The 25667-nt window shown below is 48.1% G+C and overlaps 14 protein-coding genes across 14 annotated transcripts, besides 1 other annotated feature; 6 read left to right on the plus strand and 8 right to left on the minus strand.

Moving 5' to 3' along the window:
* Positions 1-1794: 1794 nt before the first annotated feature.
* On the plus strand, positions 1795-2664 carry FPSE_03049 (uncharacterized protein; the record flags this gene model as incomplete). The annotated part of the gene is made up of 1 exon (XM_009256168.1): positions 1795-2664. The coding sequence occupies one exon, from the start codon at positions 1795-1797 to the stop codon at positions 2662-2664; it is 870 nt and encodes a 289-aa protein (XP_009254443.1).
* Positions 2665-4009: 1345 nt separating this feature from the next.
* On the minus strand, positions 4010-4955 carry FPSE_03048 (uncharacterized protein; the record flags this gene model as incomplete). The annotated part of the gene is made up of 2 exons (XM_009256167.1): positions 4010-4728; positions 4781-4955. The coding sequence occupies 2 exons, from the start codon at positions 4953-4955 to the stop codon at positions 4010-4012; spliced, it is 894 nt and encodes a 297-aa protein (XP_009254442.1).
* Positions 4956-6193: 1238 nt separating this feature from the next.
* Positions 6194-7744, minus strand: FPSE_03047 (uncharacterized protein; the record flags this gene model as incomplete). Its single annotated transcript, XM_009256166.1, has 3 exons — positions 6194-7135; positions 7237-7313; positions 7720-7744. The coding sequence occupies 3 exons, from the start codon at positions 7742-7744 to the stop codon at positions 6194-6196; spliced, it is 1044 nt and encodes a 347-aa protein (XP_009254441.1).
* A 425-nt stretch (positions 7745-8169) lies between these two features.
* On the plus strand, positions 8170-9836 carry FPSE_03046 (uncharacterized protein; the record flags this gene model as incomplete). Its single annotated transcript, XM_009256165.1, has 2 exons — positions 8170-8753; positions 8804-9836. 2 exons carry the CDS (start codon positions 8170-8172, stop codon positions 9834-9836), a joined length of 1617 nt encoding a protein of 538 aa, XP_009254440.1.
* Positions 9837-10600: 764 nt separating this feature from the next.
* Positions 10601-11150, plus strand: FPSE_03045 (uncharacterized protein; the record flags this gene model as incomplete). The annotated part of the gene is made up of 2 exons (XM_009256164.1): positions 10601-10771; positions 10857-11150. The coding sequence occupies 2 exons, from the start codon at positions 10601-10603 to the stop codon at positions 11148-11150; spliced, it is 465 nt and encodes a 154-aa protein (XP_009254439.1).
* A 164-nt stretch (positions 11151-11314) lies between these two features.
* Positions 11315-13029, minus strand: FPSE_03044 (uncharacterized protein; the record flags this gene model as incomplete). The annotated part of the gene is made up of 2 exons (XM_009256163.1): positions 11315-12692; positions 12743-13029. 2 exons carry the CDS (start codon positions 13027-13029, stop codon positions 11315-11317), a joined length of 1665 nt encoding a protein of 554 aa, XP_009254438.1.
* A 964-nt stretch (positions 13030-13993) lies between these two features.
* FPSE_03043 (uncharacterized protein) lies at positions 13994-14425 on the minus strand (the record flags this gene model as incomplete). The annotated part of the gene is made up of 1 exon (XM_009256162.1): positions 13994-14425. One exon carries the CDS (start codon positions 14423-14425, stop codon positions 13994-13996), a length of 432 nt encoding a protein of 143 aa, XP_009254437.1.
* Positions 14426-14593: 168 nt separating this feature from the next.
* FPSE_03042 (uncharacterized protein) lies at positions 14594-15250 on the minus strand (the record flags this gene model as incomplete). Its single annotated transcript, XM_009256161.1, has 1 exon — positions 14594-15250. The coding sequence occupies one exon, from the start codon at positions 15248-15250 to the stop codon at positions 14594-14596; it is 657 nt and encodes a 218-aa protein (XP_009254436.1).
* Positions 15251-15860: 610 nt separating this feature from the next.
* FPSE_03041 (uncharacterized protein) lies at positions 15861-16670 on the plus strand (the record flags this gene model as incomplete). Its single annotated transcript, XM_009256160.1, has 1 exon — positions 15861-16670. One exon carries the CDS (start codon positions 15861-15863, stop codon positions 16668-16670), a length of 810 nt encoding a protein of 269 aa, XP_009254435.1.
* A 763-nt stretch (positions 16671-17433) lies between these two features.
* FPSE_03040 (uncharacterized protein) lies at positions 17434-19590 on the plus strand (the record flags this gene model as incomplete). The annotated part of the gene is made up of 1 exon (XM_009256159.1): positions 17434-19590. One exon carries the CDS (start codon positions 17434-17436, stop codon positions 19588-19590), a length of 2157 nt encoding a protein of 718 aa, XP_009254434.1.
* A 171-nt stretch (positions 19591-19761) lies between these two features.
* FPSE_03039 (uncharacterized protein) lies at positions 19762-20664 on the minus strand (the record flags this gene model as incomplete). Its single annotated transcript, XM_009256158.1, has 1 exon — positions 19762-20664. One exon carries the CDS (start codon positions 20662-20664, stop codon positions 19762-19764), a length of 903 nt encoding a protein of 300 aa, XP_009254433.1.
* An 812-nt stretch (positions 20665-21476) lies between these two features.
* Positions 21477-22476, plus strand: FPSE_03038 (uncharacterized protein; the record flags this gene model as incomplete). The annotated part of the gene is made up of 2 exons (XM_009256157.1): positions 21477-22075; positions 22125-22476. The coding sequence occupies 2 exons, from the start codon at positions 21477-21479 to the stop codon at positions 22474-22476; spliced, it is 951 nt and encodes a 316-aa protein (XP_009254432.1).
* A 116-nt stretch (positions 22477-22592) lies between these two features.
* FPSE_03037 (uncharacterized protein) lies at positions 22593-22862 on the minus strand (the record flags this gene model as incomplete). The annotated part of the gene is made up of 1 exon (XM_009256156.1): positions 22593-22862. One exon carries the CDS (start codon positions 22860-22862, stop codon positions 22593-22595), a length of 270 nt encoding a protein of 89 aa, XP_009254431.1.
* A 1733-nt stretch (positions 22863-24595) lies between these two features.
* On the minus strand, positions 24596-25428 carry FPSE_03036 (uncharacterized protein; the record flags this gene model as incomplete). The annotated part of the gene is made up of 3 exons (XM_009256155.1): positions 24596-24681; positions 24855-25335; positions 25390-25428. The coding sequence occupies 3 exons, from the start codon at positions 25426-25428 to the stop codon at positions 24596-24598; spliced, it is 606 nt and encodes a 201-aa protein (XP_009254430.1).
* Positions 25429-25662: 234 nt separating this feature from the next.
* Positions 25663-25667: part of a microsatellite that runs on past the window's edge.

The following is a 25667-nucleotide window of genomic DNA, read 5'->3' on the forward strand; positions in this document are numbered from 1 at the left end:
ATGGTCCGATTCCAGGAGACGATAGTGGATCTGATCAGATTGATAAGATTTGATTGATAAAAACTCTGCAGGAAATACTACGTACGCCAGGCCATAATTCCCCTGCGCCAGGCACACATCACGGCATGGAGACAACGCAACCGTCCATTTAGAGGATGGTTTACTACATTACGACCGAGTTGACGAGCGAGTTTTCTCGTAATGTCATTGCTGGCCAGCAAATATTCAGGCATTGAGTTTCACAAAAACATTTTAATCAGTCATAACTTTGGTGGCTCCGTAGCGCCTTGACCTCTTTTAATTCCTCCCCACCCAATATCCAGGCATTGAACCATTACGGATCCCAACGACGTCGACCAGGCTCCCTAAACAAACTAATGGCAGGCCATCTTCGGAGCTTTTTCGAGGGTCAGTAAATGGCGGAGTGATTGATAAAGCGATGGGTATAACGGTAGTTGACGTGACGTCGCAGCGTACAGGCATTCTCGTCATAATGCAACAGTAAGGGGGATTATCATTGATGATCTCCAATGAATGACCTTTATTCAATGGATTACCTCCACTGAAGACCCCTCAAAACATGGGCCTTAACTTTCTTGAACGAACCCGAAGCTCGGGGTTCACTTGGAATAGGCCGGCATAAGTCGGAATTGCACGAGCTGATTCTGCAACCATCAGATAAGATCCGGTCGAGACGTCTTACTGCAGTTAGTGCCGATCATAAGGTGTTCAAACTCCGACTTCGCTTGAAAAGGGTTGGGGGCCTCTCGTTTGAATTGATGCCAGAACGATTGATTTGTTCTGGAGACATCATAGCCGTTATGATGCCTGCCCGCTCACGTGGGATGCACTACAACCGGAGTTTAAAAGCCGATCTTACGCCTGTCCAGATGGGTTACGATATCCCTTTTTGCAAAGAGTGCCTCGTTGTCTCTAAACCAATTGTCAGAACTTAATGACTACCTTTCTGTGTGCTGAACATTTAGTGTCTTCGGGGGATAGAAACATGACAGTGGCAATAAGAACTACAAGACTCCTTCGATTGTCTCTTCCTTGACGATTGGCATCTGGTAGTTAGTCAGATCTTCAGCCACGAGGCGGCCCTCGGCAATATGGGCTTCAACTCGGCTTTTTTAACGTAATATATTTCCGCTCCGAGCATCTTCTTGTCTTGCTACTGCTAACTGCGATTGTGTTCGTAATGGTTAATCCCTGTTATTGAGCACATTATCCACTGGGCTAAGCCGCTTGCCTGTTGCACGGAGCAGGTCTTGATCAACAGCAATTGAGAGATGACCAATGGAAGTAGCTTCGGTTCACGGAACTGAGGGGTTCCATATAAGGTGATTCTGACGAACGGAAGATTTAAAGAAACTTATTGAGCCACCGATGTGGACGTCCCAGGGGTTCAATGGTTGAGAAAGTTCTGCCAAGGGTGCTGTTTCCAGTCATTCGTGTTCGTGTTCAAACGTACTTGCACTTTCGCCTCTGCCAAAGTTGAGGCTAGTTCATAGAACAATTAAAGTCAATTTCAATAATGAAGTTACAGTAGCATCAAATGTCAAGCACAGATATTTTAAATGATTAAATGCTTAGTATCCTACTTGTAGGAAATATGTACAGTTTCAAGTACAGTACAAGATCTGGGGTTTATCGATAAGATTAATCACTCCCTATCAGATCTAGCGCCGACAACCGTTCGAAGCTCCTCCACCAAATCCATGCCACCTCACCTTTAGTGCTACATGTAGACACTTAGAGACGGCGACGTCGATACCACCACCACAATTAACGATGACTGTCGCGCCAGATTCACTCACGTCATCCATGGCCGGCCTCGGTGTATCTAAACAATTCACCCTCTCTAGCTCCGACTCTTCATCTTCCGTTGACGACGACGCTCCTCTGCCATTCCCTGAAGCTCTTCCTCGCGCCGACTTTCTCGCTAAAGACTTTCAACCTGCCGCTTACCTGTCCGCTTTACCGCACCGCCACCAAACACTCGAGGATTTAAGATCGGACCTGCGCGACCGAAGTGCTGCTATTAGCTCTGAACTTCTCGAACTCGTCAATTCAAATTACACAGCTTTCCTTTCCCTGGGTAGCGAGCTGCGCGGCGGGGACGACAAGGTCGAAAATGCCAAAGTCTCTCTACTAGGCTTTCGCAGAGCTGTTGAAGAAGTCAAAACCAAGGTGACGGAGCGGAGGGAAGAGACTAATACTCTCAATGGGGAGCTACGTGGTGTGCGATCCGCTATCGAAAAGGGTCGAAAGATGATGGAGCTATCTGAGCGGCTTGCATCTTTAGAAGAACGCCTCTCTTTGGACAGTCTACCAGCTGGCGAAGATTGGGATGAGGATAGTGAGGATGAAGGGGAGGACGACAACTACGGGAGCTCAACTGCGAAGTTGCTCACTTCAGCTCAAGAATGTAGCCGAATCACAAAGCTACTCGAGTCCATGGACCCCGACACACCATATGTGATCAAAATGGAGGAACGTTTGGCACGTTGCAGAAACACATTGCTGCTGGATTTGGGCAATGCGCTGAAAGAAGCCAAAAAGGCTGGCGTTAAGGGCCAGGACAGAGTCCTCAAGTGCCTGGCGATATATAGAGTGCTAGATGCACAATCAGAGGCCGTCAAGGCTCTCCGAGGCGGTTAAACAGCTCACTGCAAATACAATACTAATGATACCCACGACCGCCCACAAGCTCTATTCGTTAATATGACATATGATACAATTATACAAGCCCTTAGTACTTTTTACATGATGCTCGACAAAGCTTCGGGGGTAATCTTCTCTTCAGCATCCTTCAGGTTTCCGTTCAAGCTGATGCCTGGCCCATGTGTTGTGCTGAGGATAACCTCGTGGACTTCCTTGTGCACCTCCTCTGAAATCTCGGTACATTCTGCCTTGATCTTGGCCAGCAACACCTTGATGTTGTTCTTGAGCTGGTCGGGCGAGTATCCCAATTGTCCAATAGCCAGACGAATAACACCCTGTCTCTCACGGTAATCGGCAGCACCAGCGGAGTCTCGCATAGACTTAACGACATCGGGAACAATAGTTCGCATACGCTTGCTAGGCATGAGACCCTTGGGACCGAGGATCTTTCCCAGACCGGCCTTGTTGAGGGCAGCCTCGCTGGCTTCGTGGCAGATAAGTCGGTCGAAGTTGATCTTTTCTTGTCGGATGGCTTCGAAGAGGGTCTCTTGGCCAACAGCTACGGCACCTGCAGCGGTGGCGTCACGGGCGATCTCACTGCCTTCGGGGCATACAACGGCGATTTGCCAGTCGCTTTGGACGGGGTGGGGTAGACGGACGCTGTTCTTGATGACGGGGCCGTTACGGGCGGTCTTGAGGTTGATGTGTAGTTCGTACTTGATCGAAGCGGGGGGTTCGCCGACCTCGACGGCTCGGAGGATTCTATAAGATGTTAGTCTCTGCTTCCCAAATTCAGATCTGTAGCTCCCCACTGACCTCATGGCCTCACATAACGAGTATTGGGGAAATTCCCTCTTGTTCAGGTTATGTCTCTTAAAGTCCTTGGGAAGTGGCTTCTTCTTCTTCGCTGTCTTCCTGATTCGAACCACCGAAGCCTGTCGAACTTGTTGGGCCGCTGCCGGGGCGAGGAACTTGGGTATCGAGGGGATTGCCGGCCGGGAAGTCTGGAGGAGGGATAGCCTGGCCATTGAGGCCAAGCAACGGTCGATTGGCGCCATTATACGTCGGGATTGAGAGCTCTGGCGGACCGGCCCTTGATCGTGATATGGAAGCGGCGCAAAAAGTCGAGGTTGCTCCAAAGGTTCTGAAGTGGGCCTGGAAATTCAGGTGTCTACACTTATCGATAAGCTTTGTTTAAGAGCACGATCATCAACATGCTTATTTTCAACGGCATTATTACTTCATTTATTTGATTGCGAAATGAATAATTGATCAAGATATCGATTGAGTTATATATATTAATTGGGTTTAAAAACTATATCTATAAAACTCACACCCTCGTTCAATCAACACACACAAGCATGTCCTTGATCTTCTCCAAAACGATCTTCTGTCTCGCAGCATCAGCTGTGGTCTTATCGGCAGCATCCCCAACACTAATAGAAGCATAGCAGCCACTCTTGAGAGCAATCTCAGTCTCAGTAGGAAGACGATCCTCGCCACACCATTCAGTATCACGTTCGGACAGCAAGCCAGTGTTGATGCGGGTCAGCACCCATTGGAACTTGGATGCATCAGTGCATTTGCCCTCAACCTTGGGGAAGTTGACGTTGAGGTAAACGTCCTTGGGCAGGTAAGGCTTTCCAGAGTCGGTAATCTTCTTGACGAACGTGGTTGCAAGCTCAGCGTAGACAAGGCTGCGCTCGGGAACGGGTTTCGCGTTGAAGGCAGTGTTGCCGCCGGAAGCCCCAGAGAAGGCAATGGCAGGAATACCGACTTCATGAGCGGCATAGCAAGCAGCGCCAACAGTGCCAGAGAAGGGAACCTGGAGCCAGATGTTGCTGCCGACATTGGGGCCGGTAACGGCAAGCTCAGGGGCAGCGCCATCCCACAGGCTGGGGCCAAAGGTGTCAATCCCGTACTTCATAGAAGTGACGGGGAAAGAGTTGACCCAGTTAAGATCAGGTCGCTTGGGGTCGGAACCAGCAGGGCCGCTGTTGGCGGGACAGCTATCGTACTGACAAGGTGTCTTGCGATCCTTGGGGTTCTCATCTCGAGAGCCTGGATAATGTTAGATGTGATTGAGATGTACGGTTACGCATGGTCAACTTACTGCTGCCCGACTTGTTCTCAGCAGGGGCCGAAAGAACAACATCGTAGCCCGCGTTGTTCAAGGCGTCATTGAAGGTGCGGATATACGACTCAGCCCAGCCATCATCATTGGATTGGACGATCCTTACGGCTTGAACCGCAAGGGGCAGAAGAGCGACGGAAACGAAAGACTTCATGGTGAGATGATGAGCGAGAGTGAGGATAAACAAAGACAGATTCCATGCAAAGGCGTCCTGAAAATATATATGCCTCTCGCATTAACTTATGCATCCCAATATATGATCCATCTAATCATACCGCGGTCCAATACAACCTCGTGAGTCTGTATTTACCCCTAGGCCCATGCCACCAATCAGCGTCTGTATGTCTGTCCTCAGCAGGCTTGAATCAAAGTTTGAAACCACCAGGTCACCAGGAACCAACCACCCACGTGCCTTATTGACAAGCCTCATTAGCGATATATCTAGCACAAGACATCTATCATTTCCACGTTCGCAGCTTAATGGCAAACGACCCCTGGAGATGATGCGATGCAGGCATGCACGAGCATCGCGTTTGTGCACTTCAGGGCAACGGCCCGAGCCGAAGACTTGATCAAAACTAATGTTGAGAGACTCGGTGACCGTTTTCTGAATTATCATCTAGGATGCAATTGTGAGCTTCCGTAACCGGGTCAATGGCCGGCGCCGTGTCGGACGGAAGTGGAGAAGGTTCCGGGCTTGCGTCCGGAGAGCATCCTTGACCAAAGAAAGCATCTACATCCATCCACCTGAACCTTGATTGCATGTGATTTCAATCTCATTCATCCCAAGTTATTGTATTGTTCTCTGTGGCTTTATTGGGCCTGCTGAATATGGAACATGGTTCATGACCTTTTGTAATTCGGGTGACCCTGGTCCTCATCACCCAAGGTGGCTTTAATTCCTGTCACTTAACATCCAAGTAAAGTACCCGAGTAGATACCTAGTAGGTAGATGCCGATTGTCAAAGTAAGTTAGGTTTACAGTCTCGGGAAAGAAAGGACCTTGAATAAGGTTTACAGGTGGTAGAACGGGGGCGTTTCACAAATTGAGTATTCATGCAAGTACAGTATAGCTTCTCAACTTATAGCAATGAGGTGACATGGATAGTTGTGCCTGTCTTCATCCAACTGCCTAATAGCCATTCCCTAGAAATCCGATATTGAACAGCAAGCTAATATCATGAGCAATGATCCATCCCTCCCCAAATGGCACAATCGGTGTGCGCTAGTACCACGAATGCCTCGATAAAGCTGTCGGTTACGATATTTTGTCAGTTATACCATATTATTCGTTATAGGGAAGAAACTCACAGATTAAGTTGGCGTGCCCATTCATGATCAAGACAGACAAAAAGAACAGCCGTTGGTATGTCACGGCAGTCGGCCATCGCCTCAGTTGAAGAACTCAATCGGCCAGTGTTCGGGCGCCCCCACGTCGTAATTGACTTTCTTTGTGTTTCGGAGTGGTCGGCGTGATGTTCTGACGACGACGTTGTCGTCGCTAGAAATGTCTATAGGCGATCCAGACTCAAGAGAGTCGATTAGGGACTCGGATTCAGTGGTGCAGCGGGAACTCTTCTGTGCGGAGTTTGTCTTGAGGCAGAGTAAATCTTTCCTGCCCCCATGGTCAAACATCTGATAAGGCTCCGATTTGATTGAGGGCGCCGTTTTGGGCCCGTTCCAAAAGCTTGAATTGCCGGTAGTAGCCCCATATTCTTGGCTCCAGAGATCCGCGGTCTTGTAGCTACCGTTGTTCGGTGTGGCCTGGTCCGAGTCTTGAGACTGACATTCAGCGGTGGGTTTGGCACATAACTGCAAGCCAGTACCGATTCCCTGACAGTCCTCAGAGGATCCATCAAAATCCCCCCTGCTCGACGACTTTAGTTCTTGCTCGATTGTATTGATGCCTTCTCTCAGGAGATCTATCTCTAGATCTTTTCCTTCCGACAGAAGTCTCACTTTAGACAACTTCTTCTGCTTCTTCTCAAGTTTTTGGCGCAGTTTGCTAGCAGCAAAATGAGCATCATGCTTCTCATTCTCAAGCTTTAGCCTGGCCTTTTGTAGCTTCTTGCATCTATTTGTCAGGCGGATGACCAGTGTATCTTCTCTGGGATCCCGCTTCCGTGTGGGTAGATACTTGGCACTTTTCGTGACCTTGGACTTGGATTTGCGCTTGCTCGTCGAGGAGCGATGGCCCTGAACATGCTTGCTGGGCTTGTGTTTCTGGAAGCTCTCGACTTGTAACCCAGTCGTATCTGAGCTCCCAGCAATCACGTTTGTTTTCCTCGATGATGCGTCGAGTTCAACATCAACCTTCAGGTCGTGAATTTTATCCTAAAAAGTCATCGTTGGTTGAAGGATTAATGGCAAGATGCCATCTCTGGCCGCAACATTGTTGAGCGCATTAAATAAGGCTTGAAGAGCGTCGCAAATACGAATATCACAGAGCCCAGCTTTCTCAAGTCGGTAGATCCTGTCGTCCATCGTCGGCGCGCGCTGTAGACCTCTCTTGCTGGTCGTAGGCTAGTGATGTTTTGTTGTTTTTGGTGTTTGCGAGGAATGCGAGGAATGCGTAGGCAGTGACATTAAATAGCTGTGTCACGTGCTAGAAATCATTAATTTCAGTGAATCATCAGATACTAATCAGGCATCTATTTCATTCACAATTTTGTTTTATTGAAATGATTGTTGGCGTTGTGTGTTAATTGTTTGTGATCTTTGACGACTCAGTTGGTTTGTTCCTGGTCGTCCAGGGTAGCCAAAGCTCAACCGTGCTGGATAGCGGTTCCTTGCCACGCCTGAGCGTCATCAGTACCTATGGGCTGACTTCCAAGCCACAATAAGCGAGATATCATTAAACAAGACATTCATATCAAGTCTTGCTAGTCATCCGTCAAGACACCTCGGCTTTGACTTACACGTCCGGATATGCAAATGCCCCATATTACAAGTCAAAGCTGAAGCTCTGGCCTAAACTACTTCGAGCTTCATGCTGCGCTACCCTTGCATGGTCACTGCCAGGATATTTAAACTCAACCAATAAGCAGAGTCGCAAAATGGAACCCGATGGAGTAAGGTCAATATCGCCTCGACGGCTTGCCCAGACCTCACGATGACTCTGATTTGTTATTGGCTACTCAATGGTCTTTGAAGATCGCTGTTCGTGATGTCAGGTTCAACGACACAGCCTTGTTCCTCCGCTAAAGATGCTAAGCCAAGGTATGATGCTGGCTCATACCCACTGCGGAATGAGTGTAAGGTAAGATGTCAGGTTGTCGACGATGTGGTCGAAGCTTGAAATACTCTATATAACGAGCCTCATGTCCTGTCTTTCATTCAGCTTTGTTTCGATATTATCCTCTGTCATCATGGCTTCATTCAAACTTCTGACCACCGTTCTCTTTGCAGGAACATCACTTGCTCTCCCTCGTTCACAAACATCCAACAATCCAACGGCAACTATTGATAATGGCGTGGTAATCGGCACCACAACTTCCATTTCCGACTCTAAAACCATCGTTAACCAGTTCCTTGGTATTCCCTTTGGTGAAAAGCCCGTTCGTTTCAGTCCTCCCAAGCCAGCCAAAGAATGGGACACACCCTATGATGCTTCTGAGTATAAGCCGTCATGTTTTATGAAATTCAACTACCCAGAGGAGAAACGCAACCGAACTATCAAGACCTTTGCTACGCCTGGTCCCCCGGCGGGTACTGATGAAGACTGTTTGAATCTCAACATTTATGCACCTGCTGGCGTAAAGGCTGGTTCAAAACCCGTTGCATTTTGGATTCATGGGGGTAGCTTCAGCCATGGTTCTGGATCGCTGCCTTACTACGAAGGATCCAAAATGGCGGGATATGAGGATATCGTTGTCGTCACAATCAACTACCGAACCAACATTTTTGGTTTCCCTGCAACCTATGATTTGCCTGAAGGAGAATGGAATGTTGGGTAAGTGTCAATATTGAACAATAGTGGATTTATTGCTAACTCCTCGTCAGCTTCCTTGACCAACGACTAGCCCTGCAATGGGTCCAAGATAACATCGAAGCCTTTGGAGGAGACCCCAAAAAAGTCACCATCTTTGGAGAAAGCGCTGGCGCAGGAAGTGTTGAGGATCTTATCACCGCTCCTCCTGATCCTCTCCCTTTCCGCGCAGCTATACTTCAGTCTGGTACCGCCAACACCAACGTAACGCCCAACGGTTCTTGGGATGTTGCCGCCAAATCAGCGAACTGTGATAATGACGATTTTGAAAAGATGCTTGAGTGTATGCGCGAAGTCCCCGCTACAAAACTCAAGGATATCATCGAGAGAGCTGAGCTTGATTTTCAACCCATCAGTGATAATGGGACAACTCTTGCAAACTTCCCCCGTGATATCCGCCTCAAGTCCAGCGACAAGAACACAATCATGGCGCGTGTTCCTGTCATGCTGGGATCGACCGCTGATGAGGCACGATTGGAAGACTTTATGAACATCACGATCGAACAAGCCCTTCGCGCTTGGATGCCAGACGTCACTTCGGCCCAAGTCTCGATTCTCAAGACCTTTTACCCCATTGGATCTCCTGGTATCAGCAACGACTTCGACCAAGTTGTCAGGATCGCAACCGAACTCGGCATGCAGTGCCCAATCCGCTATGTTGCAGAGGACTTTGCTGAAACAGGCATAAAGACTTGGAGATTCTTGTACAATGCCAGCTTTGCAAACACGGAGATATTCAATGGCAGTGGTGCTTACCACTCTTCTGAAATTCCAACTCTCTTCGGTACATTCCCCGAAGAGGGGTCTACGGATTTCCAGCATGAGTTGAGTAGGGAGATGCAGAAGGCCTGGGGCAAGTTTGTTAGGGATCCCAAGAATGGACCAGGATGGGGACAGATTCCAAAGATTGGTGTCTTTGGAGGCGGCGTGAGTCCTGATTCTGACGAGAAGCCAGAGAAGGCTTTGGAGGTTTCTAATACCCATCTGCTTGAACCCAGATGCATTGCATTCAACGGATTATGGACAAAGGGCAAGACTGAAGAGTAATCAGACTTAGAATCCGTCTCCATGATCAGGTGGTGGGAAAAGAGTTGGACCATGGATCATGCATTGGATAAATCTCTCGAACTCCTCGACTAGTCTTTTAAGATACTGTATTTTCTTTCTATTAGTATGTACTTACATAAACATACTTTTAATAAAATATACTTACGCTAACACTCTTCATAAAGGCAGATCTATGGCAATGAGCCTCTGTCTTGGCCGCTTCTCATACATCATTCCTAGACCAATCATTCTCGGCATACACAGCTACGGGGAGCACACGGGTTTTAAGGTTATAAAACACACACATCAAGGGATTTTTAACTGGACGTAGAAGAAAAGACAGTCTCGTGACGCAAGAAAGGTGCTCCTCGCTGTACTGGTCCACAGGATCCAAGCTTCAGACAAAAACCTGCCGACACAAGTTTGTCCCACGTCCGCATCCGGAATCCGAGCTCACCACGACACCAAGTGCGACGCTTGCCATGCTTCATCTGGCGAAGGATAGGCGAACAGACCAGACTTGCTTTGTGTTTCCTCAGCGACCAGAGTCTCGGCAGTACATGCCGCGGGAAGGGTGCGAGTTTGTTGATATAAGAAGCGACGGCCGTATTCCATTAAACGAAGTTTGTCCAGTAGAAGTGTTGGTACGTTTGCACTCACCATATTGCAATTATCGATTGACGAATGCTGTCAAGTGAATTGACTCAACGTATTTCTCTGCCATTGTCTGAGACACTCACCATCCCATCTGCAAACGGAACAGGATGCTCTTCACAACAACCCTCATCAGCATTGCATCTCTCTGCCTCGGGAAAGAAGTCACCAAAAACCGCAATAACGAACCAGACGCCATCATAGATCAATTCCCATGGTACTCCCTCTCCGACGAAACGGGATTCGACCCGTTGAAATATCTGAAAGCTCCAGCTGAGGACGTACCCGAGACACTCGCCTGCACCACTGCAAGAACCCTCCCTTCATTTGTCTCAAATAATGATTTCGTCGGCTAACAAAGAGCAGAAACCCGGCCCGGACAGAGTCGCTTGCCCTGCTGCCATTGCCGAATGGTTCGACCTCGTCGATGAACAACGTCAAATCAACATCCCCGGCGGTCAATGCCGTTCCGTTACCGAGGGGACATGTCGAACGGTTGCGTGCGCCCCGAGAGGAGATGTTAGTGTTGCACTGGAGGAAGTGACGGGATACATGTGGAAACCTGTATCTTCGCGATGTGTATTTGGGGGTACAGGAGGAATATGGCAGAACAATGGGTCAACACTGGTGATCGAGATGGGACATGCAAAGAAGGATTAACTAAATCAGGTTCTATTCCTATGAACTGAGGAAATCTATCTATCCGTGGTATTCTCAAAGAGGTTGCTTAAACAAATCTGCTTTTCCTTGCGCCAAAAGAGGTATCTCAAACTAGCAGTCGTACCCAAATATTAATCGTTCGTAAAATCATTTTTGCTCGCTTTTCATGCCGCGGTAGCGCTCATCGTTCGGGTGATGCTGGGTGGTGCTCCAGGCACTTCATCACCGGGGTCAAGTTCGCCCTTCATCTCCTCTTCGCCTTCTTCAACCTTCTTCTCGGTCGTCTTTTTATCGCCAGTATCGCCGAGGCCAATGATGTCGATCCATCGCCAGAAACCGACGGGGTTGTTACCGCTCGTATCGAAGATGGCCTGGTCGTCATTGATACCGTCCTTGCACGGATCACCCTTTTCTTGGTTGAACTTTTCGAGCTTGTCAAAAGACGTTCCGTCTACGAGGTCTCCCTCAAAAGTACGGCCGATAGGAACGTTGTTCTCACGAAGCATTTGGAGTTGTGCGCGGAGGTTGAGACGGAGTGCTCGTTCAGGCTGCTCTGCCTTGAAGATCTTCTGGGTCAACCACGGGAACAAGATTCCAAAGTCGGACTGGTTCAAATGAGCAGAGTTGATGACGTAGAAGAAGTTTGGTTCCGACATCTTGATTCCGCTAGGTCTCTCAAATAGCTGAGGAGCCACGACCTGGGCAGTGGGATCAGGACTCAGGATACGAGCCTTCAGGTTGAGGTGATCTCTCCACTTGAAGAAATGTTCGGATTCAACTGCCAAGATGGCCTTGCCACCGGGGGCAGTAGGCTTGTCGGCATAGACAGGCAGAGGCAGATCGAAGAGTGGCTTCGAGTTGGGAGCCATCAAGGGCATGCACCACATGTCGAGTAGCATAGTGAGAGTCTTCTCGGTGATCTGCTTCTTAATGTCGCTGCCCTCAGCAGGAGAGAAGATGGGCTTTTCGATAGCAGCAACTTCAGGAACACCAGCGTAATACGTGCTCTTCATAAGTTGCGTGACAGTGGCTGCTCCGAAGCTGTGCCCGGCAAAGATGATGCTGCCAGGCTCGTGAATGTTGGATTGGCCGACAAATTGATCAAGGCTGAGCGTAGATCGGTTCAGATTGGTCAATTTGTTGCCACGGTCAACAGATAGCATAGCTTGGTGAATAAGGCCAAGCTCCCAGCATCGAATTCGGAGTTGGGCTTCGCGGGCCTGGTAGACCTCAGGGCTGACATCGTGCGAGATCTTTTCGTAATGAACTTGAATTCGGTTGTTGGATGTGATTGTTTCGTTTTGCTTCTCGGGTACGCGGATGAAACTGGCAACAGCGCTGCCATCGCGGTGCTCAGGGCAGATTACGACGATGCCATGAGAGGCGAGAGAGCCGGCGATGTAGGAGTAGGAGTTTCGGCAGCCTCCCAGGCCGTGAGAGAAGATCATCGTAGGCCATCGCTTGTTCTCAGTCAAAGATTCGAGGAGCCTCGCATTCTTGTGGGCAGGGATCGTAGTGTAATGGAGATGTCGTGGGAGAAAGCTGCAAGATACGTCAGCGTAAGACCATAGCTTGGCGGCAAGGACACTTACGAAAGAAACTCGGACAGCATGGGACCAAGACCCAGGAATTTGGTATAGGCGACCAAATGCTGTCGCTGAGGGTTCGGCAACCAGCTGATACGCTTCTCGTTCGATTCGGGCACGGCTGGGTAGAACATGCGATACTGGACGGTCTGGATCTTGTCAGAACCCTCGGGGGCGGCGCTGGGGGCTTCGAGTTCGGAAACGGGGATCTCGACATCGACGGTGCCGACTTTGTAAGGGCCCGTGTATTCGGGGAAGGCTGGGATCGGACTCAGGCGTGAAAGGTAGGACATTTTGGAGGCGCTCATGGTAAAGAGTGAGTGCGACGAGGCGCAGTCGATGGGGGGGAAGAGTACGGTTGTCGCAGGATGAGAGACACGACGAAGAAAAGTATTGACAAGAGAATTCAGTGCAAAGAGTGGAAAGATATCGCTTATGTGTGCCTAGTATGCAAGTGAGGTAACACGAATATCCGACGGCGTTTATCTGTCTGTGTATGTAGTAACTATTATTGTGGTGGATGAATGATTGAATAATTGAATGGTATGATTGATGTTCTGGAACGTTTGGTGACGTTTACGCTGACGCTAAGGTAACAATGCTTTCACATGTGAAGGCCCACGTCAAAAGGCAGATTGCAATTGATAAAGACCAGGGGGAACAAAACAATTTAAGATGGAATCAAGAAAGAAAGAAAAAGGACAATGAAACTTGCATCGTCAGCATCATTGAAAATAAAGGGGCAAGTCACGCGACACAAGATGTTGCTTGTTTGCTTTGTAGCAGTCTATTCCCATTCCGTGACCGAGCAACCTTTTGTCTTGTGCACAATTGCCTTATTGCGAAAAGGGACGAGAGTAAAAAAAAGTGATCGCCACGACGTCATAACAGAGAAGAAAAAAAGAAGCCACAAAATGTTTCTACTTCATGCTGACCTCATCAGCCGAGGCTTGTTTTTATGGAGGTTCCGGAGATTCCGATCTTTTCTTTCTTTCTTTCTGTCCCATTTCCTTGGCATTTCTATTCCTGGGTTGATTGAGTGTTGACGTCGTTTTGTATGTAACCTAAAGGGAATGATCGTCAGGTTCATGTTTAGATTCAGCGGTTTCTCGGCCGAGTGGGTTTTATTGAAACTCCGTCTGTCTACCCTGCTATTACCATGGAGTTGTACTTGGAGGCAAGTAAAGTCATTGAGTACCTAGGTATTCATTCTATGCAAAGATACCCATAGATCAACATCACAAGTCGTCAAATTCCCTAACTCCTTCTGGCAATAACATCCCAGCTTCTGCGAATCTTCTTGGACCTTTTTCTCGTAGGTCCTTCATGAGTATTCTTCTGTCCTTGGACGCCCTTGTTCCTCTCTCCGTCCCTCCACGGCGTGCAATTTGTGCAATAGCCATGTCCACATCCAACGTATTCCCATCGCCATGGCTTAACATCCTGCTTGCATACGTGTCCCTCGTTTGGGCCCTTTTTGCACTTGCAGCAAGCCCATCCTTCGAGCATGCACTCGATATAAGTGCATTCGGCCTTTTCGCATGGTCTCAGTGATCTGATAACTGTAAAGTCGACGCTTCCGCAGGGACATTCGGAGCTGTCTTTTATTTCGGAGAGGGTTGTGCAGGCGACGTAGCGGCGCTTCTCTTCATGGCCGCAGGCAAAACGGACCCATTCGCAGGTGCACATTTTGTATCATATTTCGTCGTGTAGTGTTTTGAAGGAGTCAAGTTTTGGATGTTGCGACTCATCATCTAGATACAAGGTATGTAGTATGCAAGGTAGACATCTGTGACACAGTGACTACCTATGTAATATGTAAAACTAAAGCCGCAGTGATCAACAGTCCGTCCCTCCTCACGCCAGTTCCTTGGTCCTGGACCGCGTCATGGTCCGTTTCTCAACCTTTGCATCACGCTCCATGTACGTCTCCACAGCCCTTCCAAACGACCACTCAAACACTTCATCGGCCTTTCTCTTGAACCCGTACTTTTCGTATATCGGCGCTCCCTTTGGTGTAGCTTCGAGGAAGCACGGCAGACTCTCAGCGTCGGCACGCTCGGCGCCCCAGCGTAGCAGTAGACTTGCTGCACCCTTGCCCTGCCAATCCTTGTGGACGCAGACGAGTTCGAGGTGGTAGTGAAGTCTGTCACCAATAAATCTGCGGCGCCCTTCTGTCATTTTGCCAAAGAATTCAACGGCCAGGTCACCGGCAGCGGGCCATGCCTCGGCGGGTGGGACGTCTTGGATCGGCGCGCCGGGGAGATTCCACTTTGCCAGGGCGACTACTTGCTCGTCTTTTGAGTCTGGGGATGTCTTGTGGGTAACGACGAGGACTTCGCAGGTAGGATCTGCTATGTCGTCTGTATAACCTTTGAGGAAGAATTTCTCAGAGGCTTGCTTGTTTGCGTTAAAGACACGACTTCCGATGATGGTGTCACTAAAGGCTGAGTGGTAAGCCCTGCACATGCCTGGGATGTCCTCCGGGACGGCTGGTCGTAGTTGGAGAGGCATTTTGGTGATACCGAATTGACTTTGTCAGTGAAGATCTGTAGAGAATCTGTTGAAGATTTTGTACGGCTAAATAGTCATGGTACGACACACGAAAGACCATATGCTCAAGTGCAATTTCGCATTGAACGACCAGACACCGCAACTCCACAGGTGAGTCCCAAGTGGGAAGCTAAGTAGACTACCCTGGTCGATCATTTTGTGATAGATTCGATTCGATGGGTCGATTGAGTATGGCCAGAGTATTAAGTGAGAGGAAGAAGGTATCGTGAGAGTAGAGTGTTTATATAAGGCAATATCAAGGACGAAACTAGTTGAGACTGTATAATTTGTGGCTGCAAGCCATGAATTGTTGGTTGACAAATAGCAACCCATTTGTTTATCTTGCTCTCTGTCTTAGTAGTATCCGTTTATCCGCCTTCCGTTACCGTTCAGTTCAGTTCAGCCCCGCGCGCCCTTCACATGGAAAGCAACACTTGGTATTGACACGCGGATACCAACGGACTATGACTCTAGTATTTTCTTATAAATAAAAGTAGTCTTCAAATCTTGGATGAATCAACCTCAAGATCCTTAATCATTCAAATTTATAATGCGACGTCAATTATTCGCAATGTCCAACCATCTCGCCAAACAGCTCAAGGCTCTTCACAAGCCATCCGCACCCATCATCTTCCCCAATGTATGGGATGTAGCTTCATTCAACACAGTCAAGTCTCTCAACACAGCGACATCCAAGCCTGTCAAAGCACTTGCTACAGCATCTTGGGCTGTTGCTGCTACATACGGCATTCAAGATGAGGAGCTCACTCTAGAGCAGAACCTCGAAGCAATTGCCAAGATCGGCCCGCTTGCCAAGGAAGCTGGTATTCCGCTATCGGCCGACTTACAAGATGGCTACGGCCCACAGATTGTCTCTGTCATCAAGAGAGCTGTCGAAGCAGGTGTTGTGGGCGCAAACATCGAGGATGTCAGACCCGAAGACAACAGCTTTTATTCTATCGATGAACAAGTTTCACGCCTCAAGACAGTCCTACAAACCGCAGCTGAAGCAGGCTGCGCAGACTTTGTACTCAACGCTCGATGCGACATGTTCCACATCGACCTAGGCCTTTCAGAGGCAGAGGTCATCAAGGAGGCCGTCGCACGTGGCAAGGCATACCTCGAGGCGGGCGCCACAACCGTCTTTTACTGGGGCGGCTCGGGACGAGGGCTGAGGACGTCCTGGGTTGAGACTTTGGTCAAGGAGCTTGATGGAAGAGTCGCGGTCAAGTTGGCGCACAAGACGGAAGACGCGCTGTCGACGAAGGATCTGGCCAATATTGGTGTTGCGAGGATCAGCGTTGGGCCAAGCTTGTTTTTATTGGCGCAGGAAGCTACGAAGCAGGCAGCAGAGAGGATTCTTGCTGGTGGGAACTTGTAGTCGCCTGTTGTACACCGTTCACGGCAATACGACTGTAACTATTGCATTTCATCTTGATCGTGAATAGTTGAAGATATGTCTTGGACGACATTCCTGATCTTACTGGACTTTACAGCGGAGTACCCCGCCTAGCCCGCTTATGTTTAAGATCTGTAGTGGAACCAAGCTTCCGGATGACTCTTTCGGCCATAAGAGCCCAGGTTCACATTCCTACAGAAGCCCCGTAGGCCAACGATCAGCGCTAATCCCCTATCGATTGAGGCCTCTGCTTATTGAGGCAGTGCTGAAACTCGACCTATGCCTGCAACCGAAACTAAGCCCTATGGGTCTCTCTCTGCCTGCTGTGCCTGGAGTCTAGGGTTCTTAGTGGGCAGTGCAGCCTGAATTTTCCATTAGGATTGCTTCATATGGCTGCCGAAGAACTGATTCAGCCTATCAGAGTAATACCAAAATTCTTTCTTGATATCTTGTAGTAAATCACTGCTGGACTTGATATCTAATGCGGGTCCAGAGGGGTAGTTCCGAGTGAGTAACAGACCGTCAGCCTGCAGCCGTCAGCCTACAGCTGTGGATGGGAGCCTGGGTGGGAGCCTGGAGGCCTTTTCATGGTGAACAAGAGACTATATAGAGGACGAAGTCATATGTCCATTAATTATCACATTATCATTCATCTCATCATCTATCTCTACAATCATTCATCCTCACTTCATCTCCTTCTACCATACACCCTTAGTCTGATCAAGACACTGTGATACGAGCCATAATGACTGTCGACACAATGGACTCAAACAAGAGCAGCGGAGACGAATCCGCTGTCATTGTGACATCCACAGATACAGAGCCTCAGAAGGAGGAGACAACATCAGAGACAAAGCCCCAAGATACAAAGACAGAAGAAACCAAAACTGAGGAGACAAAGACTGAAGAGTCCAAGACTGAAGAGTCCAAGACGGAAGAGTCCAAGACAGATTCCAAGTCAGAAACCGAAGAAGAAAAGAAAGAAAGGATCATCGTCGGTCTCCTCACAGAAAGCAAAGACCTCTATGCCAAATTCGACAAGAACGGCTCCCGTTCATGGACAGACAAGTACCCAGACGACCTCGAAGAGGCAGCAGAGAATGAAGAAACCCAAAAATACGCAGTCATCATTCGCAAGGTGAAGCCCAAGGAGGCCGACTCCAACAAGCCCCTTGACATCGATAGTATCGTTGTTCAGTCTCCTTACCTTAAGCGTGCGCTCGGAAAGGTCTTTGATGACTACCCCGGTATTATCACCGACGTCACCCGTCTCAAGTTCACAGCCCCTTTCCACTGCTTTGTTCATCGCTGGGAGCAATTCACACAGGCAAAGGATGACGCTAGCTGGGACGAAATTACTCGGGAGCACATTACGCTACTGCACAAGATCTTGGAGGAGGAGTTGGGTGAGATTATCCAGCTCAGGACGGATTACTTCAAGAACCGGGCCGTCGCATTCGAGCACGCTTGGGCTCTCTTCTCTCCTGGTTGCACAGTATGGGGTAGCGTCCGGGGAAAGCCTGTCGCTGCTCGCTTTGACTCTGGAAACTATGTCAAGACGCAATGCGGTCTTGTGTACAGCATGAGCTGCAAAGGCATCGACTGGGATGGAAAGAGCATGGGCTGGGCAGACGTGAACATGCAGATCAGAGACTTTACTGGCACAGTCCCATTCTCCAACCTTTCCTGCTACCCCCTCGAGTATCACCCCAAGCCTGAAGCCGCTCGGGAGCTCCTTCTCCAGCGCGGCCGCAAGTTCGAGAGTCTTGCGGGCTATCACTACAAGGCGTATAGCGGCACTGCCATCTGGCATGTATCCTCTACCAAGTCTCGCCAGGAGAACGTCAACTCCCGTATCGTGATTGATGGAGCCAACTGGGAGAAGCTGAACCCTGATCATATGATCTGGATGAACTACCTCTGGAACGAACAGGAGATTGCGGAAAACGCTGCGGATAGCGATGATGAAGGCGGTGATAACTACTCGGAGTTCGGCTCTGACGCAGTGAAGCCTGATGTTGACGCCAGCTCCCGCTTGGCCTTGACGGAGGAGCAGCTCATCATGACATCCCCCATCGTGCGAGGCTATGCTCTCAAGAACAAGAGATGGATGGAGTTCTACATCGACGACGTGACAGACGTCAAGTTCAACGACCAGGCTTTCGACTCTCTTGTTCTTCCCGAGGATCAGAAGGAGCTAATCCTCGCTTTCGCTCAGAGCCAGGTCAAGTTCAAGAACGTCTTTGATGACATAATCTCTGGCAAGGGCAAGGGCATCATCATGCTTCTGTCGGGTGGCCCCGGTATCGGCAAGACACTGACTGCTGAGTCGGTGGCGGAGGAGATGAAGGTTCCTCTGTACATCATGAGCGCAGGTGATCTAGGCAGTGACGCGTACGATATCGAGGAGAACCTTAATCGCATTCTCGAGATGGTGGCCAACTGGAACGCTGTCCTCCTTCTCGACGAGTGTGATGTCTTCCTCGAGGCTCGATCAGCCCACGACATTGAGCGTAACCGCATCGTGTCCATCTTCCTCCGCACGCTGGAATACTACGAGGGAATTCTCTTCCTCACTACCAATCGCGTCAAGGACATGGACCAAGCTTTCCACAGCCGAATTCACATGTCGCTCGAGTACCCCGCCCTCGACGCCTCAGCACGTGAGTCTGTCTGGCGAGGATTCTTGAGCCGTGCCATCACCTTGCAAGCGACTGCCGAAGGTGACTCGGCGCATACTATCACGGAGGAGGAGATCAAGGCTCTGGCCGGGCTGGACCTGAACGGACGACAGATCAAGAATGTGCTCAAGACGGCGAACTTGTTGGCTTGTCACAAGGAGGAGAAGTTGGGATTCAAGCACTTGCGGATTGTTTTACGAGTTGAGGGACATTCGTTGTAGGGCGTTTGGATTAAGTGATGCTGCGAAACGAAGATGATAGAACACTAGACTAAGAAAACAGAACAAATTGTGGATATAATATATGTGCAATCCTTCCCAAGAATTAAACAACTCAAAATTCTATCCTGTGCACCCTGGTAAAGACAAAACATGTCCTGGTTAGAGAAAAGATCAGCACCATCTTCCAGCATGGAACTCCCTCATGTTTCCTCTTGCCCTAGTAGCCATAATCTCAAAATAGAAATCATTGGTGAACTTTTGGAACTTGTTAAAGTAATTGCAGAACAGAACTCCGTGAACCGTCGGATCCCAGTCGTCATTGTCGTGCCTGTCGACGAATAAACTGAAGAACATGTTTGTAACCGCGTTGGAGCATCCCTGGGCATATCGAGAGGGAAGTTGAGTTTTGTACAAGTCAAAGACCCTGTTGGCCTGGTCGCATTCGATGTCGCGCCGGCGGAAGACATCACGGTCGAGACAGAAGCAGTTCACGTAGTTGATTGCGCACTCGTTTGGGTTGAAGCACCGGAGATCGTCATGGCAGGATCCGACACCCGGCGCCCGGTCGCAGTTCTCCCATCGCATGCTATGTCCGAGCCCGGGCGCCCTGCTTCCCATTCTGACGACGTGATAGCGCTGGAGTATTGAGTCCTGTTCTGGTGCGCGGCCTCTTCTTCCATTGGCTAGAAGGTTGTGGAGGGCCTGTGTCATATCTTTGCAGAGGGCACTGCGACGGAAGCAAAGCATTTCTCCGATCCAAAAGTCTAAGGCTTCTCTAGGTCTGGAGATGGAAGGTGTGTCTCGAGCTGTGGAGGTGGGAGCTATTTCCATAATCCTGTGAGGTGCATCTCTGATCTGAAAGTCTGAGGGTTCTCTAGATCCGAAGATGGGAGGTGTGTCTTGAGCTGGAGGGGTGGGAGCTGTTTCCATAATCCTGAGAGGTACATCTCCGAACAGTTCCACGAGGTCTGTGAGGCTTGTGAGGTTTGTGACATCTTCGGGATCTGCGCGGTCTATGAAATCTCGCAGATCTGCCAGACCTTGTGCTATTACACGCTGGCGACGGGTAGCCATTTTTTGTGATGAAGTGTATCGAGAATACCTCAGAGATTGAAGAATGGTGATGGAAAATGACAAGAGTATTTGGTTTGATGACAAGTAACTGAAACTGGTGTTGGAAGGTCTACCTTCTTTATATACCCTGAGTTGATGTGCTTTGGTGGGAAAGTTAGTCACAGAGTAAACATTAATCTGATACTTTGAGTTTTTGATCTAGCTGTATCTTTATTGTTGAAATTTTTTGAGTGAAATGATAAGGCTTGGGCTTCAGTTTAGAGACTTGAGATAGAACAAATATTCTTGGCGTAGAATCTTCGAGATAGCCACCATGGAAGCAAGGTTCTGAGTCTCAGTCTTTGGCAGTTTATGGACGAATAGCATCCATTTTTCGTTCTACCAATTATGACATTATCAACTCTACAAGGAGAGTATTAGAGTTCTATTCCAGAGAATAAAGTGATTAGGGATCATTTGGGTGGCTGGCTTTGAGTCATAATGTCTAGGACACGTCTATAATTGAAGATGGAAACCCTATCCCTAGGTCTAGGACACGTCACAAAGTCTTTGTTGTGTAGTTGCCAGTTCGAAAAAAGAACTGACGTGAAAAGGTATCGTGGCTTTGCTTCAACATGTACTATGTACCAATAACATTTGCTCATCCTGTCAGAATATCTCGTGCTCCAGACTATGTCCATAGATGACCCCCCCACCTCGGCTTCAAAGGCCGACGACTTTCAGCCTCAGCTTATAAATCAAGCCTGACTTGAAGTATAAAACTTGAGGGAATCACCAATCTTTGTCCAAGTTCCGTACTCAACACAATCAAAATGGCAGACTTTCAACCCAAGAGTATCCTTATCTTTGGCGCAACAGGTACCATCGGCCGGTACATCACCAATGCGATAGCAAATGCTCAGCCCGCGTTCGGCCAAGTCACCATCTTTACTTCCAAGGACACCGTTGCCAGAAAACATGACTTTATTGAAGAGCTCAAGTCAAAGAATGTCAAGATCATCACAGGAGATATAAACAATGAGGAAGACGTCAAAAAAGCATACAAAGGTATCGACACTGTCGTTAGTGCCGTTGGCAGAAACGTCATCGAGACGCAAATCAACCTCTTCAAGATCGCAGCAGAATCCGACTCTGTGAAATGGTTCTTTCCTTCTGAATACGGCACCGATGTGGAGTATGGCCCTCAGAGGGCCGACGAGAAGCCGCATCAGCTGAAGCTCAAGGTACGAAAGTACATCCGAGAGAATGCGAATGGCCTCAAATATACTTTTGTGGTTACGGGGCCATACATTGACATGTACTTTACTCTCACACCCGGGGTCCCTGAAGCAGGGGGGTTTGATCATATTGGAAAAAAGGTTGTTTTGGTTGATAATGGACAACGCAACATTGGATTCACAACAATGCCTGAGTAAGTTCTACGTGTCATCTTTCGGTACATCATATCTAACCTTTTGCAGTGTTGGTAAATCTGTGGTGGCGGCTCTTCGTCACCCTTCCGAATCATTCAACAAGGCACTCAAAGTTCAGTCTTTTGTTGCAACACAGCAACAGATCCTGAAAGAGCTTGAGAAGCAGACTGGAGGCGAGCCATGGGCTGTCACGAACTACACTCTTGATGAGTTGAGGGAGGCAGAGAAGAAGGGTTGGGCCGAAGGAAACTCCAGTTCTACTTTGTATACACTTCGACGAATTTGGTCTGAGGGTGGGACACTTTACGAGAAGACGGATAACGAAAAGATTGGATTGAAGGACGAAAACCTTGAGACTCTCGAGGATGCTGTTCATAGAAGGTTGACAACTGGATACTGATGGCTGGTTTGAAAGCCTGTAGATACAACTTATTCTTGGTACCATACGCTACGTATACATATCCAAGACGTTGTTTCAAATTAAAGACGCACGTATATAATATCAAGTTGCCATTCCTATGACCTGTACATTCGTCCCCATGGAATATCAGCCAGGGGGTTACGAGGAACCCAGCTGGGAAAATATTCACCCCAGCCCCAGTAATTACCCGCTCCCATAGGATGGTCGGCACACATGCGGATCTGGCTAACATCAACACCATCAGGAAGGTCATTGGGATCCCACGTCATAGGCCCAAGACGACCGCACATCTTTTCGGCGCCGGGATGTTGGTCGGCGATAACCATGGCGGTCATGGCAGCAGCGATAAGAGCCTTGACTCTCATATTGACTTGGCAACGTCAGCAGGTTCCCAATGGCGTAAATGGAATAGAGAGTGTTACGTTGCGGGGCTTGATGGTGGTAGCAGGTTAGTCCAGAAAGACGTCGAGTGAGAAGATCGTACGTGGAAGTAATAGAGTTTTGGTTGAAACAAGACAATAATTGCCAAAGCCCTAGTTTATAACATTGAAAGAGTGCTGTTATCCTTGTTACGTGGCAACACAAAGGAAGACTGAACAGACTGGGCGGTTGCCTGTTAAGAGTCTTGTCGCTTACGCGTTTTACTGATCCTTTCGCTTATTTGATCCTTCAAAATACCCAACTAACCTAACCTGTGGTCTGACTTGAGAGATCGGGTAAAAGCCACAACAGGCAGGAGCCTGCGGTACCTTAGATTCTGCCAAATCTCTGTTGCGGAGGATGTACTGTTTCAGGGCATTTCAAGGCATTTTTGTCATAGTAAACAAGCTAACCACAACCTCGTCTTGGCGGGCTCTTATTTGACCGAAAAGGGGAAGGCATTTTGATTCGTGATTAGCAAAGTAAGCATAGCCTCAAATTACTCCGACTGATTTGCAGCCTCCTTGTTCTTTAATTGAAACACGTTGCTGCATATATAGTAAGATACTTACTTACTCTTTTAGGTAGACTAAGACTTATTTTAAGGTTCTAATAATAGATATCCTATTTATATATGTGTTGGCGAGTTATCCTTCTTAGTGAAAAGAAAGTGATGCTCCTAACCGTAGTATAACAGAAATTCAACAGTAATAGTTACAATGGTATTTTAGGTCTTATAGCGCAGGTTCAACAATCACCGACTTGTTTGTTGCGGCCATTGTTGCCTGTAAGCTGTACCACTTGTGCCTAGTTTTCTATCTCTGACAAATATTGAAAGGTTTCGAAGCGAGAGGTATACAGTGCTTTGCTATTGACTTTCGCAAAGAATGCCGATGAGACCCGGCAGACTATCGGTGCCCTGCGTTTAGCCAAGATGAATTAAGAGTTTGCAAGCTTGCAACTATGGGCGAACTCTATGTCGCACGTAACGTCTATAACGTTACGATCAAGGCAATAATAGCGATTTCTAGTAATATATGCAAGGGGATTAGTGGTCTTATGGAGATTGAAGATTTTGTACCGATCCTAGGGAGGATATATCAAGTCTTCTGGCATCTAAGAACAATTCCTGAATTATTCATCAGTATAGATTATACAGTATTACGCATTATCATTAAAGATATAGTAAATCGGGACTGCGGATATATTATTAATTCTATTATTTAGTAACTCTATGATATGGTGGAGATGCCAGATGTTTAGGAGCGCATTGGCCAATACTGTGCAAGTTCTAGGGTTGGAATGTTCAGCAGTCTATTTGTTCCCCAGTCGGATTTGACAGTCGCCATCTCAAAGTGCCCCATTGTGTCTTTGCTGTGGGGACATCTATCGTGTGATATGGTCGCAAAATAACGACGACCGTGGAGCCTGGCACTGCGGCCGCGGTGATCTACCAGCCCTCGTCGAGATGGAGAAGGACTGGGCTGTCAGCTGTCTATGTTTCTTGCTCATTTCAAACTTCTGGACAAGTGAGTTTCATTCTGATACAGTGGTTTTCAGGGGGTATTCTAACTACTAATATAATAACTTTGCCCTTCCTGCACACGGCTCCCATTTCAAAATTCCCAATCCTACTTCAACATCTCGCTCTACTATGTCTTGGCCACCAGATCATATGTCACTCGCCGATTTTGGCAGAATACTCAATAGTGCTGGTTTTGGAATCCACCGCCGAACCACTGTACAAGAATACTACAAGAAGGCCTGTATAACAATAAATCCTTGCTAAAAGAACATATAATTCACAACATGAGTAATAGGACATAACAGTTGTATTAACAATAATGAAAGAATCTTGTATTTCAAAACGTTCTTATGACATATTATGTTTCAACCGCTAGACTTTCTCCCCCTAGCAAAAAACAACTGCTGCTTACCTCCAATCTCTCTAGGTACCTGAGATGGTGTCGAAGTCCATTTCCAAGACCAGTCTTCCAGCCCAGCCTTATCGTACGCATTCTTAACCTCATCTTCTCCGAACCCCATTCTATTAACACTTAATTTCGAAAAGTCCATCTTCCAATTCTCGCCTTCCTGAGTTGTGCTGTCCGAATGTGAAACCCAGTCAATGATAAGCAAAAGTCCACCTGGTCTCAGTCTTTTGGAGAGCTGCAAGATCATATCGTTTGGGTTTTCAATATGGTGGAGGGCCATACACATGACTATTAAATCAAAGTTGAAAAATGCAGGTGTGTTGAGTTCGGGACATGGTGTCGATTCTGGCTCGATGATGTCGCCTTGCAAGGCGTGCATCTTTGCCGGAGTGTATCCTGCTTTGAGGGCCATTTTGTTGTACTGTTCTGCCATTGCCGTTGATATGTCCAAGCCTCTAACAGTGGACATGAATGGTGCGAGTGCCTGAAACGATGAGTATTGATTTGACAAGGATGAAACTATTGGGTCTGGACTTACGCGAGATGCCACACCGTTACCACAGGCATAGTCTAGCATCTTTGTGGGTCTTGAGGCTGGAGGTTTGATACCGATCCAGTCTATGTTCTGTCGAAGCTCTTTTGATATTTGACTGCATAATTCGACAATCCAAGGCCACTGAAATATCATGGGAGGGACGTTGCTAGGTTCAAGTCAATACATGAAGCAAGTCAAGGTATCTGATTATGAACAAACTTGTAGTGTGATTTATTCTGCTGTCCCATAGATTTTGGTACATCTTGAAGAGGACCGTGGTG

Source organism: Fusarium pseudograminearum, chromosome 3 (genome assembly GCF_000303195.2).
Source record: "Fusarium pseudograminearum CS3096 chromosome 3, whole genome shotgun sequence".
NCBI lineage: Eukaryota > Fungi > Ascomycota > Sordariomycetes > Hypocreales > Nectriaceae > Fusarium > Fusarium pseudograminearum.